Below are 23,601 nucleotides of genomic sequence, written 5' to 3'. Positions count from 1 at the left end.
CCAGCCTAGGCTCTCCTGATGCTTCTTCCGTGCTCTTCCTTGTCTCACTGTCCTAAGTACAGCGGTGCCTCGGTTTTCGAATGTGATCCGCTCCGGGAGCCCGTTCGGGCTCTGAAACGTTGGAAAATCGAGGGACCCACAGCCGACAGCTGGGCCTCAGGATCCTGCCCTCAGTGGAAGCCGCGGGGCACGTTCCACTTCCAAGGTGTGTTCGAAAACCAAAGCATTTCCTTCTAGGTTTACAGCGTTCAGAAACCGTATGTTCGCCAACGGAGACGTTTGAAAACCGAGGCACCACTGTATATATTTGCTCCCATCATGGACCCAATACTCTTTGACTCAGTGCCGCGGAGCCATTCCCTTTGGATACCCCCACCCCCTTTTAATTAAATAAATTCAATTTTTCTTTATTCACCTATCTGAGATGGCTATTTAGCCAGCCCATGCACCACCAACCTTAACCTTTCACAAAGTATAGCAGCCTTGGAAGCTCCAGATATATATCTTGTGAAAAAGTCCATTATTTTTAAAGCAATTTCATTTTAATTCATAAGCAGCAAGGGAAAAATACAATTGTCACATGGGTATTAGGAATAACTCCTACTCCAAACAGTAGCTAAAACTACAGATGGAAACAGAAAAATTAACTAAGATGTAGAAAGTAAACAAAGGGTTTATGAATGACTGATAAATGAATCACTTGGCCTCCAGTATTAAAATAAATCTTATTAAAAGTGTTTTATATTTTAAGCCATGAGTGATAACAGTGGATCACTCCTTCCTCTGCTCACCTTCGAACACAGTGTTTTAACCTCAATTTATGTCACTGTGCCTTATATTATAATAACCTATTTACCTACCCCACTTGACTGCATATTAACTTTGTACTCAGCACAGCAACTAACGAAGTATCTTGAACACAATAAAAACTTAGTAAATGTTTTATATATCTCAACTTTCCGTATGAACTAAATAGAAAATAACTGTGCTTCACACTCACATAGCAACCTCTTAGGCAGCAGCTCTTCTGGATCATTTAGCTGTGCAAACTTACTGGCACAGTAAATCGTTCCAATGAAACCATTTGTTATTCTGAAGATGACTCACCTAAAGAAAGCTTCCTAAGACTCTTCAGATGAGAGCTAGAGAGATCAGCTCAAAGAAATGCATATTTCTGGTCTCTTCCCCTTAAAATGTTTACCGGTATAACCAAATCTATTACTTAAAAGTAGGTTTTATTACTGTAAATCAGTGATTTCCAACCAGTGTGCCTCCAAGAACTTTTAAAACATGCAACAGCTGACTAGTCAGGAGCACTGACCTCTTTTCCCTTAGATTGTCAAGTTAAAAAAACAACAGCAGCCAACACAACAATAGCTGTCCAGTGTGAATGAATAAAAATTACACTTATTTTGTCAGCTCAGCAAAATACATAATATATTTGTTGGTGTCCTGCAAAATTCTAGCACTTAGTTTGTGTGTGCCATGAGATGAAAAAGGCTGAAAATCACTGCTGTAAATTAATGAAATTTCTATGCGGTTGTACTCTCTTAAAGAAAAGGTTATACAAAATTGTATTGCCAATTATTTAAAAGAAAAGCAATAGAAAGATAAACACCAAATATACTAGATTAGGAAATAAATCTTAAATTTTAAAAGTCCTAAAAATGAAAGCCTTTATGTTTTGTTTCTCTACCCCCTTTTATGATCTTCCCTTCTCTTCTCCAAACTCCCTTCAGCGTAAGTTAAGATGAAAGAGCTGCACAGAATCCTTCAAAGGAGCACTTGAAATGAACATAGAAACTGAACCATTTTCGGGCCCAAAGATGCTCACATAGTACTTCACACTTACTACTCACTATTTAATCCTAGAACACAATATTTTTTAAAACTAAAAGAAAAAATAAAAGGGAAAAGACAAAGAGTAAAATGCAAACATACGTATCAGCTAGCCTATGTTTCTTAAGCCAGCTACAGAAGAAAGAATACTTTAGCTCTCCTGCATTTGAAATCTGTTATGTGCCAAGAATCTAGGTCTGAAATTTATAATTCAACTCCCTAATGCTAGGATGGGGAAAAGGAACTCCCACCCTGCTGCCAACCTTTAAGAATATTGAAGCCTGATTCCAGAGACTACTCAAGATAAAACATGTTTAACACAGTTACATCCTAATGTTTCTCTTCTACAAGTAAAACAAAGGAACTTATTTTTACTACATTTTAATTACCATTCGTGGTAAAGAGAGTTTGATTAGGTACCTGATGTATCATCTCAAACACAATAAACATGTTCCTGAAGGCATAAAAAAAAAAAAAAAAGAAGATATTTTGATGGGAATAGATTTCCATGGCTTTGTAGAGACCAAATACACAAGATGAGTGGGGGGATGAAAGACAGCTGTGGTTTGTGATAGAGAGACCAGAGGAACAGACCTGGGTTACACTTCAGCTTTGGTCATTCTAACCACAAAACCCTGGTCAAGATACTTAACACTTTAATGCACAGGTGACAGTGTCTATTTCATAGGACAGCCGGGATAGTTAGGTGAAACCATTCAGTTGGTACCTAAAATGGAAAAGATGCTTAGCAAGAAATGTTTTCACCTCCCTGACTCTGTCCCCCTTAATCAATTCAATGCAACTTGTCTATCTTGGCTCTAACATCCACGCAAACTTTCATTAAAGAGAACCAACCCATTTCTTTCTTGAGGAAAAAACATTCCTCTGATGATGTGCAGATTGGAGAAAAATGAAAGGTTGCTTTGCTGTAGCAATGATGAGAATTTTATCATGCAACTAAAAGAGCAGGAACTCTACAGACTTAGTTAAGACAGTATCAATGATTCACCATCAGTCCTCTAAATCCAAGGAAATCAGGACCAGATAAAGGGTAATGTGTATACGGATACGACAAAGAGTATGCTGATAAACCAGGGCAGTTAATCCCCAGGCAAACAAGTAGTCCCCTGCATAGATGGGGGAATCTCGTTATTATTAAGTCAAGGGTGCTAAACCCTGGCTTCACATGAGAATCACCCAGGGGGCTTTTAAAACACACTAGTGTCCAGGCTCTACCAACCAGGAATTTTGATTAATTGGTCTGGGCTCCAGTCCCAGGGCACTCCACTTTATTAAAAGCTCCTGGGCCGTGCTAATGTGCACTCGGGGCTGAGAACCAGTGATCTAAGTGATTTAAAAACCCTTGGGGTGAAAGGGAGCAATGAGCACCCAAAGGCCATGCCTTAGGCAAAAGCCAGTGGCCTTCTGGAGGTAAAAGAGCACACAGGAAGGGGAAGGTTGGCTCTAGCAAAGATATCAAGCTTTCCTGAGTTCCAAAAATCTTTAGAATGTTCTTTGGCGTCATGATCACTCACTGAACACTGACTTTTAAACTTTCTCAACTGAAAGTAACAAATGAGCTATTTTCTGGTCGAGCCAGCACCTGCCCACCAGGAGATGAAGGACAGACCCTCCACCAGTGAGCAATGCTTTCAAATGGTGTGGTCGGGCCAGCCATCAGCAACGGAGACAAGCCCAGCTATTTCACCTCAGGTTAAGCCTTCCTCCCAGAGCCAAGAACTGAAGCTCTGCGAATCGAAGAGCCTGCACTCCTGGGTGCCAGCACTCCCCCTGTGGCTGGGCAGACCTGCTGCTGCTGAGGGCCAGGTACCCGACACACAGCCAGACAGATCGTTCACTGAACTGGACATCTGCCATCATTCTTGTTTTAAAGGAGTCATATGCTCTGACCTATGAAGCTAAAGACCAGTGTCCTCTAACAGATGGCCATTTCAGACAGAATTGTCCAGTTCATAATTGTCCCCCTTCTCTGAACGGAAATAACATGATTATCTGATGACATGGTCTACTGATAACACAATAGACATGTTACTTACTCTCTAATAGTTCTATAAGGGTGATGATTACACTCTGAATACATGAAAATCTACTTGAAGGTACAAACTCATCTTGGACATGGAATCATTTAACAATAACAGCCAGAGTAATAGCTAATAACAGCTTCAGTTTCATACGCCAAGCACTATTCATTACCTTAACTCATTTATCTTCACAACACCCCCATGAGGTGGGCACCATTACTGTCCCCATTAAAGGCTAACAAGTTACAAGGAAGACACAGGCCTAGCATGCAGTGGAGCCAGGATGAAAATCGAGGCAGTCTGGCTCCTCCAAGTGTTTACTGTTAAGTCAAGCTTAGTTTAGGGAGTAGTTAACTTAATTCTGGAGAATTCATAAAAGGGGGCATTAATTTACCTTAATCTCATGTTCAAAGACTTTTGAGAATCCTTTCAGAAGTTTTATTGTCGACTGACCTCTGTTAAATGCAGTAGAGCACTGGAGAGTGACAGGGCAAAGGGTCTAGCTGGGAGCAGTCACCCCCAATCATACCAAGTGCAGCACCTGACACAGAAGCACCCACTGGCTGGGGAACTGCAAGCTGGATTTAACCAATAGAGACCCTCTGGTGGCAAACGGAATATCTTACTATTATTCTCTTGACACCACTGTGATACTATGAGAAGAGTTGAATATCAGGCTAAAGAATCTCATTTGTAAGGGTAAACGTGTTGCTTGCTTTGACACAGTGCCAAACTGAATTTTTATTATTTTTTTTTGTCTTTAATATTCATAGATAAACTTTTCACGTAAAATGTAGGTAACAAGGAAGTAGAAAGTTGAAAAGATGACTGGGAGCAAAAAAAATTTTGACCTGAGACCTGATCTTTTAAAAATATTTTATACTATAACAAACACTATAGATCTAAAGTTGTTTTTCTCTATACTTTGTTTTTCAATCTCCATCTCCCACCGGCCACCCCAAGCCTCTCTCCTTCCAAAAGGAACTGTGCATAAGGAATTATACCCTGCATCTGCATCCTGATTATTTCTCTTCTCCCCTCTGTTCTTTTCTTCCTCAAATTCCCAATGACGTTTGCTAATGCCTTACAATAGAAGAGCTATATGATTTATGGTTTTAATTGTAAGTCAAGCTATAAAAGAAAAACCACTATAGCTAAGGGAACTGTATTACAATGTGTTATATTTAAAACAAATTGTATGCATTTGTTTTTATAGCTCTTGAGGCGCTGAATTCTACTAAGGAAAGACACTTCCACTCTGAAAAGCACAATAAAGGTTTTTTTTGGACACAGCAGTCATTCAGCCAATTTTCCTCTGAATAGGCCATGAGAGAATTAAGGTACAGTTCAATAACTATTTTCTTGTCTCCCAACCTCATGTTGCCGAAAGTATACATTTTCAAACCATATCTCCACCTGGTATTTTTCTAGTCACAGAGAATATTTCTATTTTTGAAACATTAAGATTAGCTCAGTGACAACCTCTGAAACTTTGTCCTGAGTACAATGAGGGCTTTTAGCAATATTCTCTAATACCCAATACTGTCAAAACAAAGGAAAAAAAAACAAGTAACAAAACTGTATTTGTAATTCTAATAGTTTTATTCACTCCCTCTGTCTTCTAGCTAGCATTCTGTTTGTATCTGTTACTGATTTACATACCATGTCCATGTTTGCCCATTCTGAATAGCTCCAATAAGCTCGAAGAGTAGTAGACATATTAAGATGCTATGCTTTACTCTTTAAAACTCTACAGTTTCAAACTGGCATCCTTTCACTTACAACTATAAAACAAATAAACTCTAAACCTTTTCTCACCAGAAACAGCTCATTGAAAATAAAAATGTCTGCGATTAGAATCAGTTACCTAATGAAGATTTACTGTGTTTGCTTGGAAAACTAAGGCTAAATTTCTTGTGTTCTTTCTGAGCTGTTTATCCAGCTAACAACTTCTGAATGTATATTAAGTGCATAATCCAACCCCTTCAAACCACGTCCAAGAACACTGTTCCTTCAGCGCTACATCTAGAGCTACCTTTATTGTTCAGTGTTCCTATGGATTTTTACTTTTCTTCATATACGTCTCTTATACTTAAGTAATAATCACATTGGTGATGAATTTACTAAAATAACTCTATTCTTGGATTTAGAAAAGATATGGGCATCATTATATATCAATTACAAGATATTTACATGATGGGCACCAAACACAAATTATTATTTATGTAATATGTTTATTTCTACTTAATGCAAAAGCTTTAGATGCAAAAAGATAACTGTATTTAGCCACCTGCTATAGTTACAACAACTCATTTGATAACCTATTTTTCAATTTCAGTTCATGATTCACAACTCCATTTTAACAGATAAGAAAGTAAAATAAGAAAACACTGCCAAATTGAGGTCTGGCAAGCTAATTTTCTCTGCCATCAAGGACCATGTAGATTAGAACATCAACGCCGATGACTGATACACCTGATAATCTGATGGCAGCTAGAGAGTAAACATGAGATCACAGCTGGAGGTTCATAAGAAAAAAACATCAGTATGTCACAGATGAAATCTTTCAAGTAAAAAGCAGGTGATATACGATCGGCAAAAGAGCAATTTTTGTGCTACACAGTGAATATTTCTGTGTAAACGGTAAAAAAATTCATCACCAAATATATAAACATAAAAAAATATTAATGATCTATGTAGCTAGGGGGAAACCATCAAAATAATTTAGATATCAGTTATAAGGTAGGTGGTATGGCCACGGTTATGTAAAGTGTGATTATAGTAGAAGCAGGTATACTTGCTTTGACAGAATAAATTGTGATACTACTGAAATAAATGAATGTGTTTTGCACAGATATTAGACAGTTTTAAATCACATGGCAAAATGCATCTGACTTGCACAAAATTCACAGTACTAGTGGTGAAAGTAATGCTCACACGACCATACCTACACATGTACCCTCTTTTTTCAAACTCTAAGAATCTTCCATATGCAAAACTCTGGGCTCTGGATTAGGGATTATGGAGACACAGTAACGATTACCAGACATTCCTTATACTCTAGTTATCATCAAACAAAACAGGATTGTTTAGTTGCTATGACTGAGGTTTAGGCATAGTGTAGGAGTAAGGAGAGAAGTTATTCCAACAGAGGCTATTAGAAAAAGTGTCATGGTAGAAACAACATATAAATTATTCATTGCAATGCAGAAAAGGAATATAATGGAGGGAGCCAACATAAGGTTCAAATTAACTTATTTAGGTAAAATTTGCATACAATAAAATGAAGAGATCCAAGATTACAATTCTGAGTTTTGAGAAATATATACACCCTTGTAACTACCATCCCAATCAAGAAACAGAACATTTCCATGATATCAAAAAATTCCCTTATAACCCCCTTTCCAGTCACAGCTCATTTTGCATATAGATGAAGTTCATATGGAAACATGGAGATTCTATTCCTTTGTTTCCATCTTTTTTCAAATATAATACCTTAAAGATTTATCCATGTTAAGTTTCTTCTGTTTCGCTGATTTATTTATCTATCCTTACCAGACTGTCTTAATTACGTTAGCTTTACAGTAAGTCTTGTAATCAGACACTGAGTCCTCCATCTCTGCTCTTCAAGATGGTTTAGGTAATTCTAGGTCTTTTGCTTTTCTGTAAAATTTTTAGAATCAACTTGTCCATTTGAATGAATGTAAGTGGTGATAGTGGACATCTTTGCCTTGCAACTGATCATAAGGGAGCGCATTCAGGCAAAGCCACTGAGCATAAAGTTGGCTGCAGGCTTTTTGCACATGCCCTTATTGGTTGAGAAAGTACTCTTCTACTTTGCTGAAAGGTTTCACCGTAAGTGAATATTAGTCTGTGAAATGTTTTCTCTGCATATATTGAGATTGTTTATATAGGTATTCCTCCTTTGAATAATTTCAACATGGTGATTTGCACAAATGCTAAGTGAAATAAGTCAGAGAAAGACAAATACCGTATGATTTCACTTATATGTGAAAACTAAGAAAATGAAAACAAAAAACAACAAGCTCCTAGGTACAGAGAACCAATTGATGGCTGGCAGCAGGGGTGAGTAAAATGGGGGAAGGGGGTCAAAAGGTACAAACTTCTGGTTAAAAAGTAAGTCAGTCACAAGGGATGTAATATACAGCATGGTGACCATAGTTAATACTACTGTACTGCGTATTTGGAAGATGCTTAAAGAGTAGATCTTAAAAGTTCTTATCCCAAGAAAAAAATTTTCTAACTATGTATGGTGATGGATATTAACTGTATTTATTGTAGTGATCATTTTGCAATATATACAAATATCAAAACATTATGTGGTTCATCTGAAATTAATGTTATGTCAATTATATCTCAATAAAAAAATTACTCAAAACAGAAACAAATTCATTGATACAGAGTACTAACTTATAATCACCAGATGGGAGGGAAGTTGGGGGACTGGCAAAAAGGTGAAAGAGACTAAGAAGTACAAACTGTCAGTTATGAAAATAATCATGAGAATGTAGAGTACAGCCTAAGGAATATAGTCAAAAACATTTTAATAACTATATATGGTGCCAGGTGGGTTATCAAGGTGAACACTTCGTAAGGTATAGAAATATCTAATAACTACATTGTATGCCTGAAACCAATGTAATATGGTATGTCAACTATAACTGAAAAATACATTTTAAAAAATATATTTTTAATTACTTATCTTTTCAAAGCACCAACAATGTTTACTTTTTCTATTGTCTGACTGCTTTATTTTACATTGACTTCTATTCTTTATTATTTAATTCCATCTGTTCTCTTTGAGTTTAATATGCACACATTTTTCTAGCTTTTTAACATGAAACTTAGATATTTTGTCTTCTAATATAATCACTTTAGCTATACTATATTTTCCTCTAAGCACTGCTAACGCTGCATTCCACAAATTATGATATACTGTATTTTCTTTCAGTTCAAAATTATTTTCTAATTTTCCTTTTGATTTCTCCTTAGACCCATGAGTTATTTAGAACAAGATGTTTTAATTTCCAAAGTACCTGAAGCTTTTCTGGCTATCTTATTGTTATTGATTTCTAATTTAATTCTGCTGTGGTCAGAGGACATCTTCTATAAGATTTCATATTTTAAATGTATTAATTTATCTTATGACCCAGGATAGGGTCAATTTTAAAGAATGTCTGATTTGGACTTAAAAAAAAGTACGTACTAAAGCTGTTAAATGTAGCAGTCGGCAAATATTATGACAAGACAGTTAATAATGGTGTCCAGTTTTTCTGTAGCCTTACTTTTGTCTTCTTGTCCTATTAGTTGCTAAGAAAAAGTTAAAAATTCTCCATTATGAGCCTGTATTTGTCTATTTCTTCCTTTAGTTCTAGCAATTTATTATTGTGTTAAACTATAAATAACATTTACCATTTTAATCATTTTTAGGTGTACAAATCTGTAGCATTAAGTACATTCACATTGCTGTGCACCCACCCTCTGCTACTTCTGTTGATGAATTATGAAGCACACTTTTTATCATTATTACTTTTGGTAAACTGGCTCTTTTATCATTATGAATGTCTCTCTTTATCTCTAATAATACCACTTGTCTTGAAGTCTACGTTGTGTAATTATTAATATAGCCACACCAGCTTTCTTATACTGACTGTATGAACAGTATATCTTTTCCCACTCTTTCACTTTTTAACCTACCTATGGCGTTACACTTAAAATCTCTCGCTTTCAGACAATATAGATTTGTGTCATGCTTTTTGTACATGCTGATAATTTTTTACATTTAATGTACTGGTTGCTATAACTGGGTTTTACATCTACCATTCTGCTCCTTGCTTTCTGTTTGTCCCATCTGTGATTTATTCTTGTGTTCTTCCTTTTTTGCCTTTGTTCAGCTTATCCAAATATTTCAAGTATTCCATTTTAATTCTTATAATGGCTTCTTAGTTCTGTTTTTTAATAATATATCCTAGTGGTTGTTCTAGGGATAAAAACATGCATCTTTGCTTCCTAAATATTGTAATTCTTCATGAACATGTGTAATTTCCATTTACTGTACTGACCCAACTTCTGTGCTATCGTGGTCATATACAGGGAGTCCCAAAATAATGTATACACATTTTAACAGCTCAATTTTGAAAATGAAATATATTTTAATAAACACTGCCTTTAATAATTATTCAAAGTATGTGTATACATTTTTGGGAACACCCTATGTTTTACAGCTACATGCTCTATAAACCCTACAATACATTTAAATGTAAACAGTCATATGATTTTAGAAAAAAATGAGAAGAAAAAAACACACAAAGAAAGCCCTTGATATTTAGCCTCCTATTTATGACTTCTTCCTTATTATAGATGAGTATTCATCTAGCATCATTTCCCTTCAGTCTTAAGAATTTCCTTTAGCATTTCTTATACTGTAGGAGATCTGGTGGTGAGAGTCTCTTAATTTTACTTTAACTGAAAGTTTTTTATAATTTTACCTGTATTTTTGAAGTATATTCTATTGGGTTGATTTTTTTCTTTGAGGATGACGTCCCGTTGTCTCCTGCCCTCCACTGTTCCTAATGTAAAGTCCGCTGTCACTTGTATAGCTGCTCCCCTTCATGTAATGTGCTTTTTTTCTCCTGGATCCTAATTTTTTCTGTATCTTTTGTCTTCATTTGATTATGATATGTCTGGATATGCTCATCTTTGTATTTTACCTACTTGGAATCCTGTGGTTCTTGAATCAGTAATTAACATTTTCACCAAATTTGGGGAATTTGAAGACATTATTTCTTTACATATGCTTTGCCCCATTCTCTCTCCCTTGAGCTTCAATTACATGTACATTAGACCACTTGGTATTAATCAGATGTATATAAGACGACTCAATGTTGTACCCTAGGCCACTGAGTCTATTTCTTTCCCACCTTATTATTTTCTCTTTCAGATTAGGTAATGTCTATAGGTCTGTCTTCAAGTTTCCAGATCCTGCTTTCTGTCATCTTTAATTTGATGTTAAACCCATCCACTGAATTTTTTTATTTAAAATTCTAATTCCAGATATTGTACTTTCAGCTTAGAATTTTCATTTGGTTCTTTATATATACAGATATATACAGTTTGCATTTCTCAGCTGAAATTACCCATCTGGTTACTCTATATGACTCATTTCCATTAAGTCCTTGAACACATTTATAGTAGCTGTTTTTCAAGTCTTTTTCTAATTCCAAGATCTGCATCATCTTAAGGTCTGTCTATACTGACAATTTTTCTTTTACTTATGGATCACATTTTCTGTTTATTCACATTGTCTAACAATTTTTTTGTGTGTTCTGTGTATTGTGAATGATAAAATGTAGGGACTACAGAATCTCTTCTCTTCTTCTGAAGAATGTTGACACTGTCCTACCAGGCACTTGAACTTGTAAAGGCTTGGTTTTAGACTTGGTTAGTGTGACTCTCAGTTTTGAAGTGGTGTCAGGAAAAATGCTTAGTCAAGTAACAAAGTCTTTACTCCTAAGGCATGTTTCTTCTGGGGTCTTACTGGAAAGTTCAAGCTGTTGGCTCCTCTAACCTGGAAGGTTTCAAAGTCCAAAAATGTTACTTTTCCTATGGGCAGGAAATAACATCTCTCAGCTTTTACCATCTTCTGTTACTTTCTGCAGGCTCCATGGAATCTTTCCTGTATATTCATAGTTCAGGCGTCAGAAAAACATTTGTGGTGAATTAGTATTCAGATTTGGAGGTTTCCTTCTCTATGGATCATTCTTTTCTGGATTTCCCCCCTCAAATTCCAGCTGTTCTGGCCACCGCAAACCCTAGCCACTCATGCCACAAATCAATAAAACTATAGTTTTCTGCTTAATTTCTAGCTGTCCAGCTTTATGGGTTGAGGGCTGCCCTCAGGATTAAAGCCAAAAATGTAGCGCTCACCATGAACCATTCACTTCAAGGTTCAAATCCCCTTTAGTTCCCATCTATCCTTAAAGCCGGACCTCTCAAGTGTCTTAAATAGTTTCTTATATTGTCTCCATGGTTTATAATGGTTATCTTCAGGAAAGGGTATTCTTAAACAAACCACCCTCATCAGTAAACCATATTTACTTTTTACCTGGAAAATACAGGTAATTGAATATGAGAGAACTTTTTATTGCCAGATTTAGAGGCAAGAAGCACAGAGTCAACCCAAAACTCTCTGGAGATAACAGCAAACAACACCTAGGCGCATTTAAGAATTGGTATGTATGTTCACAGCCATTAGCTCATTTAATCCTAGCAAGAACACTAATATAACTGCTGAAGTACTAGCTACATGAGGATATTAGAGCTTAAATTAATTCATGTGCTATGAAAGAAAGTCTTAAACCTATTCCTCCCACTACACTATGATACCTTTATGATAAACAGTTCTATGTTTTAATTCTGTCAATAACAAAATTATAAATATGTTCAGATTTAAGGTATTCACTTGTAATCAGGCTGTTAACCAAACCCATCTTTCTTATTTTTTTTTTTTTAAAATATATCTTTATTGATTTCAGAGAGAGGAAAGGAGAGGGAGAGAGAGAGACAGAAACATCAATGATGAGAGTCATTGATCGAGCCCACAACTCGGGCATGTGCCCTGACTGGGAATCGAACCCCGATCACCTGGATCCCAGGTCGATGATCAACCTCTGAGCCATGCCCAGCCGGGCCAAATCCATCTTTCTTAAAGTGGCCACTGCATAGACCAGCCGGCGTGACTCAGTGGTTGAGCATCGACCTATGAACTAGGAGGTCACAGTTTGATTCTCGGTCAGGGCATGTGCCCGGATTGTGGGCTTGATCGCCAGTGGAGGGGCATGCAGGAGAAAGCCAATCAATGACTCTCTCATCACTGATGTTTCTCTCTCACCCTTCCTCTCTCTGAAATCAATTAAAAGATATTTTTGAGAAAAAAAAGGCCAGTGCATATTTAAATTATTAAAACAAAGACTGCTTCATATTCTATATTTTGTATAGAGCCAAACACCACTAATCTATTAGCACTACATTATAAGAACACTTGCCCCAGCATAAATTTGTTTAGAAATATCAACCTCTTTAAATATCATTCTAAAAAGCACCTTATTGACAAGATTTTTAAACTTGTAAAATATTATCGGGGAGGGAGGCTCATTAATTTTTTTCATCTCAAAGTAATATTATTTAAAAAATTATTTTCTGAGACTTTCAATAAACAAACTTAAACTCAATGTACTGTTAAAGAGAGTGCAGTGGATTGAAAGTTCTACTCATACCCGTTGAAGACTAGCCTTTCCACATCACCCTCCTACTCCCAGGTAGTAATCACGGCCCTCCACCTGGCTGCTCTAAACTTCTCACTGTTGCCCAAACATGACTGGCTCTTCACACTACAGGGCTTCTGAAAATTGTATTTCGCAGAGAATGTCCCTCTCCCTCACTCTGCCTGAAACTCTTTATTCATAAAAGACTCAACTCAAATATCTTTCCACTGTGGACCTGTTATTCACGCCCTGGGAGCTCACATCGCTTAACACTATTGATTTTTTAATTAACAAGCTGATGAAAAGTCTCTTCTTCAGACTGCAACGTGCTTGAGGACAGGTACATTTCTTACTGGTACATTTCTTATTGGTATTTCATCTCTAATACCAAGCACAATAGTAGTATACAGTAGAAGCCTGAAAAAAATTTGTGAATGACTGGATGATTTTCATACTAACACCTGTCTCCAACAGTATCACCACTATGTCACACCTATATTCTGGCAGCAGCCTTATAAATAGGTTTCTCAAGTACAACCAACAGCCAAGAGTTCCCATAAATTCTGAGCACCACAGCCATATTAATCTTTGGCTCATATTACTGTGGGCACTGCTAAAAAACTAACAGCTTCCCTTTGCCTTTAGATAAAATTCACAACCTCTATAACCTGGCTCCAATGTATGGTGTACATCTCCACCTCACTTTCAAGCCTCCTAATCCTGCTCTCATCAAGTCCACACTCTGGCCCCATTTTTACCTCTGTCTACACGAATCCTACCATTCTTCAAAGCTCAGCATGAGTCTTAACATTGTCCATGGATTAGCTGTAAGATACTCCAGAAAAATCTCTCATACGGATGTTGTCAGCACTAACACTTTGTGCTTCTTATTCAATATTCGTATTATCTCAAATCTTATTTCTTTAGCAAAAGCAAAAAACAACAACACATTATGTAAATGATGAAAATATTGGGCACACTCAGACACTTAACACGTGGTTGTACACAGGCTAGTGAGGTAGAATAAGAGAACTGTGGTTTTCAAAAAATTAAATCTGAGGAAAAAAATGAGTAAAAAATTAACAGGAAAGAGAAGAATTTAGCCCCGCTATAGGTACACCAGTCTTATTAATACAAATCACATTACAGTTTATATAATTATGAATATAGAAATACTTATTGAAAACCAGCTCTGTCCAAGAGAGAAGGACAATAAGTGTGCTGGGGCCCAGAAAGGTACATTATTCTGAGAAACAGAAATGTTCATGGGCTCAGAAACTAATTTTCTTTCTGAATGTTGTGCTCACTAAGAAATACATAAGATTAATAATTTAGTTTTTCAGCTATCTATAAAGCATATGTATTCCTCAGCATAAATTAGTGAATTGGCATTTTGGTTTATGATCAATGTCTTTTTACTTTGATTAAGAGTCCCTTCCCTGGAGCCCAATCAATTCGGCTCAGTTCCATAAACATTTATTGAGTATTTACTATGTTCCAGGGCCTTTCCTAGGTTTAACAATCAGTACACGGTCAATGACATTCAGGAGCTCCAAAGCAAGTTAGAGGAGACAGGCAATAACTCGTTCAAAAGAACATGGCAAGGATACAATCAAAGCTATGCACAAAGTCTTATGAAAGCATGAGGAACAAAGACAGCTTCACATGACATATAAGCAGAGATTTAAAGACGGAACAGCAGTTGGACCACAAAATGATTTAGAGTAGGAAGGCATTATAGGTGAAGTGAGCAGAAGAAAGAAACCACTCAGAAACATGAAAAAGCATGACGTGATCAGTGTGCAGATTATACAGGCCTGGTGGTTATATAAAAGAGAAGGGAGGGAGGCTACGATGAGCTACAAAAACCTAGAGAAGCAGGTATGCATTGGAGAATGGATTACACTACAAGCCATGATAAAGAGCTTAACTGGCTTTTTCCTGTAGGAAATGGGGAAGACGTGAGGCATTTGAGCAGCGGCATACCCAGATAAGTGTTTTAGCCACTGTGGTGGCTGTTAAATTCACTTTTTTATATATTTATTGAGGGGTCTGCTACATGCCAGGCTTTATCTGAGCAATTAAAATAAAAAGAAAATCTTTGCTTGCTTGAGGTGTAGTGAGTAAATTTCACTATGTTCAATAAGCAAGATTTTAAAGTATTAGCACAGAAAAGGACAACCAGTAATAAAACTATTTATATCATCATTAACTACCTCTATCATCTTTATAAGCACTATAATATATTAGGTTAAAAAAAATCTTTCTCAACATCACTAGTCATCAGGGAAATGAAAATCAAAACCATAACAAGACGCCACTTCATACCCACTAAGATAACTATAGCAAAAAACACAGATACTAACTCTTCAGTGGGATGTGGAAAAACTGGAGTTTTCATACACTGCTAAGTGGGAATATAAAATTGTTTAGCCCCTTTGGAGGACAGTCTGGCATTTCTTCAAAAGGCTAAACATAGTTACCATATGACCTAGCAATTCCACTCCTCGGTTATACCCAAGAGAACTGAAAACACGCTTCTACCATGCAAGCTGAGCACAAATGTTCAGAGCAGCATTATCTATGCTGGCCAAAAAGTGGAAATGACTCACATGTCCATCAACTGATGAAAGAGTAAACAAAACTGTGGTAGATCTACATTATTTGCCAACAAAAAGAAATGAAATACTGACACATGCTACAACATGGATGAACCTTGAAAAAACACTAAATTACAGAAGCGAGTCATAAAGGACCACACAGATTGATAGATGAAATATCCAGAACAGGCAAATCTATGGTGACAAAAAGTAGACTAATGGTTGCCCAGAGCTGGTAGGAGCTGGAACACAGCCAAAGGGGGTGAACCTTCTTTTTTGGATAATGAAAATATTCTAAATTTGATAATGATGATGGCTACACAGCTCTGCGAATATACTAAAAGGCACTGAATTATATACATATTAAATGGGTTAACTGAATGATCTGTAAATTATATCTCAATAAAGTTATTTTTAAAAATCTAATCTTTAATGATATCTTCAAAAATTTTATTCCCATTTCCTCATGAAACCAGATGGCATCCTTCCCAGTATATAATGTATTATAACACAGGAGTGCTATAAAATTCCAGCTTCTTCAATCTTCTACCTGGCAATTCATTTTTTCTGAGAAAACTAATCTTCCAGTTCGGCAGAAAACAATTTATTTTTATGACATCCAAACAATAAGAAAACAGAAGCTTGACCCATCCGGCATGAAAGGTGAGTTAGTCTTTCAACATCATCAAAATCTAAGGAGTTTTCTGTCTGATGAATCAGTTTGGTCTCCTGTATGTCTTACTCTGATCGTTACTGTAAAAATTTTCAATAATTAATTTTTAGATATAATTGCTGGGAATACTAAAGTTGATGCTAAGGCACCGCTTCAGTCTTTATTTGCTTGTAACCACACTCCTGTTAGCCCAGGAGTCGGATGAGGTAAACATACTGCTAAGGATGCTAAATAATAAAAGAGGGTAAAACAGAAAACTCACTTGTAAACAAAGGAAACATGTTTGCATGCATGCGTAAGGTAATGTGTAATCATGCAAACAATAAGGGGGTTCAGGTGATCTGGTACGTTAAGGCAGTGCTCTGAATACCCCCCCAAATTAGAGTCCCATCCTCTTATTTTATTGTTTCACCCCTGGGTCCTCCAGTATTGCAGAAAAAATTCACACAGGTATACTGTTCGCCTTTACTGCAAACAACATGGCTCCAACTTCAGCCGGGATCCCACGGTCATTTGAAAAATCATTTATGTCTCTAGGCTTTTCCTTTTTATACTTTCTACAGCAGCTATAATCATTTAACTTTTTTTCTCTAGGTTTCTACCCTATCAACTCCAAGATCCATCTTTAAGGATAAACAAAATAGAGGCCATAGTATGTGTTTTCCTTCAGCCCCCCTTACCACTTACCTATAGCAGCACTCATCCTTCACTCATTCATCAGAATAGTAAATGATAATGTTTCATTATTTATTGAGCATTTTCCATGTGCCAAGCACTTGGCTGAGGACTTTACATATAATAATTAATTTAGATCCCACAACAATCTTACAAGATAAATATTTTTGGTCCTATTTTTTTTCTTAAGTATGTTTTTTATTGATTTCAGAGAGAGGAAGGGAGGGGGAGGGGGAGGAAGGGAGGGGGAGGGGGAGGAAGGGAGAGGGAGAGGGAGAGGGAGAGGGAGAGGGAGAGGGAGAGGGAGAGGGAGAGGGAGAGGGAGAGGGAGAGGGAGAGGGAGAGGGAGAGGGAGAGGGAGAGGGAGAGGGAGAGGGAGAGGGAGAGGGAGAGGGAGAGGGAGAGGGAGAGGGAGAGGGAGAGGGAGAGGGAGAGGGAGAGGGAGAGGGAGAGGGAGAGGGAGAGGGAGAGGGAGAGGGAGAGGGAGAGGGAGATAGAAACATCAATGATGAGAGAGATTGATCAGCTGCCTCCTGCACGCCCCCCCCCGACTGGGGATCAAGCGTATAACCCGGGCATGTGCCCTGACCAGAATTGAACCGTGGGCTCCTGGATCCTAGGTCAATGCTCAAGCTCTGAGCCACACCAGCCAGGCTGGTCCCATGTTTTTACAGTGACAAAGTGAAGCTCAGGGGAGCTAAGTAACTTGTCCCAGGTTTGTAGTTAATGAGTATAAGAAACCAGATCTGAATCCACATCTGTCTGTAACCATGTCACCCTGCCCCTGAAAAGTGTTCTAATGATGCCTGTCCCAAAACCTCCACTTCCACACGGGGACACCACATTCATGAGTTATTTTCACTGTATGACAGTTCTCTCTTTCCTAGCCAGTACTGAGGAAAAAAATTATTTAAATTGCTAAACTTAAATCAAAAACATGGCTTAACGACATCCATTTGGAAACAGATTTTTATTAAAAGTATATATATATCTCTATATTAGTTACATTAATAAATTTTAAACTCACTGTAAATAGATGATTGAGATCTGAAAAAGTTGTGGGATTAAAAGACTAAATGACTCCCACTGAGCTTCCAAGAAAAACTCCAAATATCAGGTTATGCTCATAAGTTATCATGTCCCTCTTTCTGTTCATCTATAAGAGTGGGAAGAAAAATAGGAAATTTCCTGCTTCTTAATGTTTCCAGTAATTTCTCACTTTGGCAGAGAAAGGTAGAAAGCAGTTTAGCATCACAGGCAGACAGAGCTGACAATGCCTCTTAAGAACTGTGTCTTCTCATTCATGGTTCTGACAAATGTAGGCCCTAATTGGCTTCAATGAGTTTTCTCACATGACTTTTAATAAAAGTCCAGTCTAAGTATTTAATGGCTCATCCAAAGACATATGATTTATTATGCTGCTTACACAGAGGTTTAATTCCCTACATCCACATTATATTGAGTCTTTTATCTTAAGCTGTTAAGAATTAACTTCAAACCCTGGCTGGGTAGCTCAGTTGGTTAAAGCTTGTAGGTTGTAGGTTCAATCCCTGGTCAGGGCACATACAAGGTGCAACCAATGAATGCACAAGTAAGTGGAATTACGTATTGATGTTTCTCTCTCTCTCTAAAATCAGTTAAAAAAATGAATTAACTTCAACACTGTAATCATCATGCAAATAAGTACTAGAGTCTGACTTGTTCAATATTTTATTCCCAAAACCTATAGAGTAGATGCTCAATAAACATTTGTTGTAATAAATGATGGCAAGAAAACAAGGTAGGGAACGCTGTGTAGCCTGTTATGCCTTTTAATAAAATCTCCCTGGAATAGCTACATGAATGTCTTGTCTTGAATGCTAGGATATCAAAATGTAGAGCCTATACTATCTTTAAGCTTTATCATAAGATTAGTTTGTTTTTACAATATTCAGTTTGAAAATATTTTAAAGCAGTTTTAAAAACATTTCTCTCATCTCTTTGATTCAAAATCAACCAAACAGTGATAAAATAATTTATATATTTTAAATTCATATACATTAACATCTTTTTATATAGTATAGCAAAATCTATAGCTTTAAAGACTGGGCTTTCTTTCATTCTTATCAGAATGTGCAGCCTCCTAAATCCAAAGAGGATGCTAGCTTTATCTGCAGTTCATAAACAGCTTGTTAATCACTGATACAATTCAAGAACTCCATACATATTTATTACCATGCTCATTTTTAAAAAAATATTGCAAAAGATTACACACAGAGTGAGAAATGGCACCTAAATGCTAAAAAAACCCCTGTAAATATCAATTCTCAATGGTAGGTTCCTTGTCTATCATTAAAATAAATATCAACTTCTTGTCCACTTTCAATTTTGCTGAATGCCACCCAGCTATAATGATTCAAAATACTCCATTATATTTTTCCTCTCATTTCTCAATTTTCTCCCATCCCCTAAAATCATGATTTATTTGAAAATTAAATGTAAGAACTATTTACAGACCTCCATCCATCTTTCTGGAGATAACTGAAGGCTCCATCAACAACACTGGCAAAGAACTGCCCTCCTGTGATGAAGAGGGTATTAATGGTGACTAATCGACCTCTTAAGTTGGGTGGTGAGACCTCGGCGATGTACACTGGCACTGTCATAGAAGCAATGCCTGCAAAGAAACAATGAAAAGCATAAGACATTTACTCAAGATTTCTGCTGTTGTTATAAATATTAATGTTAGATTAAGACACACACACATGGGCTTGGTGTTCTACTTTAAACAAAGGTATACCACATACTCAAAGGTTCTTTTTATAATTGGTGACTACTGCAGATAAGACATACGTGAGATATCAATCTCTGAGTAGCAGTTTTCATATTATCATTTGAAAGCCTACAAATGAAGTACCTCTAGAGATCTCAGATAACTTTAGAATGCATATAAGTATGCTTTATAATTTTTTTAACTATGTTTTTATTCATTTTTAGAGAGAGAAGGGAGAGGGATAGAGAGATAGAAACATCAACGAGAAACATCGATCAGCTGCCTCCTGCACGCCCCACACTGGGGATGGAGCCCACAACCTGGGCATGTGCCTTGCTTGACTGGGAATAGAACCAGTGACCTCTTGGTTCATGGGTCAACACTTAAAAAATTATAAAGCCTGGCTCAGTGGTTAAGGACTAAACATAGAAAAATGCTCTCTGGACTGAATATAATTATTGAAATATTTTTAGTCTTATATGGAAATGTAATCAGACAATGGTGAGAATAAAAAATTATCAAAGAATACATATTAATTATCCAAAGTCATTTCCAGCAGATACACCAAAACTCATTGATTTACTAATAAGAAGAAATCCATACAATTAATCACCTTATTCAATTGTCTAGCTGTACATTTCAGAAATAGTTCACAATGGACAGTACTTTGGGAATTTACTGTTTTCAAAAACCAATGATAGTTTTCTAGGTTTAGGTGTATTGTGTTATACCTCCTTTAAAATATTTTCTATCTACAACCAATGCAGCTGGTTAAATCTGGACAACTTACTTAACCTTTCTGGGTCTCCAGTTCCTCATCTATATAATAGAAAGATTAAAAGTATCTCTTCCATAGAAGTTGGGAACATTCAATGGGTTAATAAAATAAAGTACTTAAAATTGTGCCAAGCATACAGAAAGCAGTCAATAATATCGGCAGCATTTCTATTATATCACTACTTAGGAGGCATTCCAAATTTTTTATTCAGTTTGACCTGTTAGGTGCTGGGGTTATCAAAATAATAAGTAAATAAAATAAGGTCCCTTCCCTAAAGGAAGCAACACATAAACCCTACTCAAAAACATGCAGTAAAAAAAAAAAATCAAAATAACATAGTAAGGGCCAGCGCAGAGCTATACACTGCATCCTATCTTTCAGTGCTGACATTGCTGCATGCTGACAATGATTAGGTGGTAGCTAGGAAAGGCTGGGCAGACAATTCTATGGAAAAGAGCATGAGCTTACAAAAATATGAAATGACATGGGGTTTTCTCAAGGGTTGTACAGAAAGCGTGAGGCAGGATATGTGTAGAGATGAAGTGGGAGAGGCATACAGGGCAGAAACCATGGATGTGGCATCCATTTAGCAGTGAGCATCCACTGAATACTTGATCTGAGCTGGGCACTGTGCTAAGCACTGGGGTCAGAGGATCTGCTGAGAAAAATGTGTTTAAACAAGTAATTACATTTCACATGTGATGGTTCTTACCGAAGGGGAAGTGTGGGGGACATGAATGAGCCAATGGCAAAGGGACAGGAGGAGGAATCAGAGAAGCCTTGGATGAGGTTATATTTAAGCCGAGATCAGGTGGATGAGTAAGCTAAGCCAGGTGGGAGTGTGGAAGATGGGAGAGACTTTAGACCAGGGCTGGGGAACGTCTGACCCAAGGGCCAGTACATGGCCCATGAAATCATTTGATCCGGGCCTGCCAAGGCCTCACCAAAAAGCAGCAGTTCCAGCTATCACATTATGGGTGAGTTCATTAAATGTTTGACCAAATATAGCAGGCTAATTTTTAAGTTGATAGTTTTGCATGGCCCGTGAATGATGTTATAAATATCCAAATGGCCCTTGGCAGAAAAAAGGTTCCCCATCCATGCTTTAGACAATCAGACCAACTTTGACAAAGAGGCCTTAAGGTAGGAAGAAATACATCCTGTTGAGGGCAAGTATTTCTGGAGATGTGGGCAGAGATCAACCAGACAACACAGAATCGTAGAAGCTATATTAAGGGTTTGGTACTAAGAAGACTTTGAATAATGCAAAGGAGGAAAAGTCACAATCAGAGTCATGTTTTAAAGGATCACTTTTGTTGGAGTAGGGAAAACTGATCGCAGGGGAGCGATGAGCACAGTGACAGCACTGGAAATGGAGTAAAGAGGAGAGATCCTAGAATTAATGTATTTTGTATTTGGCTAAAGAGAATTTGGATGAATGTGAAGGATGAGGAGAAGAAGAATTTGAGGATGATCTTCAGATTTCCAGAATAAGCCACTAGGAGCGTGAGGGGTACTCTGTACAAAGATAAGGGATACTGGAGAAGCCAGTATGGGTGGGCCATAATGAGGTCAAGTCTTGGTGAGAAGAGGTGCTCTGTGAAATATATAAGTAGAGAGCAAGGAGACCACTCTGTAAGTGTTCTGGGAATATAGATTATGTACATGTGAATGTTCCCAGTCTCCCTCTCTTCTCCTACCCAATAAGGGTCTTTGCCAAAATAATCAACCTCTCCTTCATCCTTAGGGGAAATTTGGTCTGTGTCAGCCAAGTTCTTCAACTGTTATCATGCTAGACAAGAGAAAAAAGATGGAGAAGAAAACATGGGTCAAAGATCTGGTTTGTGGTAGTCCAAATAAATAAAGACTGGAGAGAATTGGGAGTGTGATGCTCAGGGTCAGCATGGGAAAAATCGGGAGCTTAAAACAAAAGAACTGACTGAGGCTTGACTGGGGAATGTGAGCGATAACAGATTTAAAAAAAATATTGCTGGGTTATAACCTATATTGCTGTTAAACCTTCAAGACAAAAGAGTAGTGTTACTTTTCAATTGCTTTTAGTTGCTGGACTCTATTTCTTTAAACATAACTACAAACTGAGACTAGGCTAGCGGGGTTTGGGAAGTTATACAAATATCTGGAGTTGAGAAGATGGTTCTGTGTGGCTGGTGCACATAACTGAAACCACTGAATGGAGGAGATCTCCCAAAAATGGCATATGAGAAGAATGGCCAGAATTGAGTCCAGAAAAAATGCAATATTTACGGAACTGCTGAAGAAAGAAACTGAGAAGGAGCAACCAGCAAGCATCCACCTACCCTTGAATGCTATGTTATTTCTGAAGTCTTTTTCTGTTACCATTTTGCATTATTATGTAAGGTCATCCTACCAATAGGTAGGCAGGACAGACATTCATTATCCCCCTAGGAAAGGAAAGAGACCCAGCTTAGAGGCAGACAAGAAAAGGTTTTCAGGAAGTCACATTATAGCAAATTAATGTCAAAGTGGCTCTCAGATCTAAGTCCCCTAATCTTTGTAATGAGCCACTTCAGGACTGAGTGTCATGCCTCTGTTCAGAATGTGACCCTTCGTAAATTTCTCAGAAACATTTTTTTTGGCTCTACTTCCTTAGCTAGCACACATGATCTTCTAGGACCAGGAGGGTCTGAATTTTTCCCTGCTCCTACTACCTGCTATGTGACTTACTGCCACCAAGTGTCATGTTAAAGAGCTCAGATGATACTCAAAACTGGTAACTACATGTGAATAATTGTATAATTTCAAGTGAGATAAGTTTAAACCCATAAAACTGCTCTATGAAAATGGGGAACTATAAAAAAACGCTGATGATCAGGGAGAGTAGTAGACTCATGTTCAGCGGACTCACATCTGTTCATTGTGCATGTGTTACAGGCCCTGTTAACCAACCTTGCTATCAATAAAACAACCCATGCAAAC

At 37.3% G+C, this 23,601-nt stretch overlaps 1 protein-coding gene across 1 annotated transcript in view; it reads right to left on the bottom strand.

Moving 5' to 3' along the window:
* The window catches only part of SLC2A13 (solute carrier family 2 member 13), a 270,634-nt gene that overhangs the window by 205,796 nt on the left and 41,237 nt on the right, over positions 1–23,601 (bottom strand). Inside the window, exon 2 of the mRNA XM_081128412.1 lies at positions 19,610–19,769. Coding sequence (XP_080984538.1) covers positions 19,610–19,769 — 160 coding nt within the window. The remainder of the gene's footprint in view (positions 1–19,609; positions 19,770–23,601) is intronic.

This window comes from Miniopterus schreibersii, assembly GCF_964146895.1.
Source record: "Miniopterus schreibersii genome assembly, chromosome: 2".
NCBI lineage: Eukaryota > Metazoa > Chordata > Mammalia > Chiroptera > Miniopteridae > Miniopterus > Miniopterus schreibersii.
Note: the sequence above shows the minus strand (reverse complement) of the source record. Positions and strands in the feature narration are given on the sequence as shown.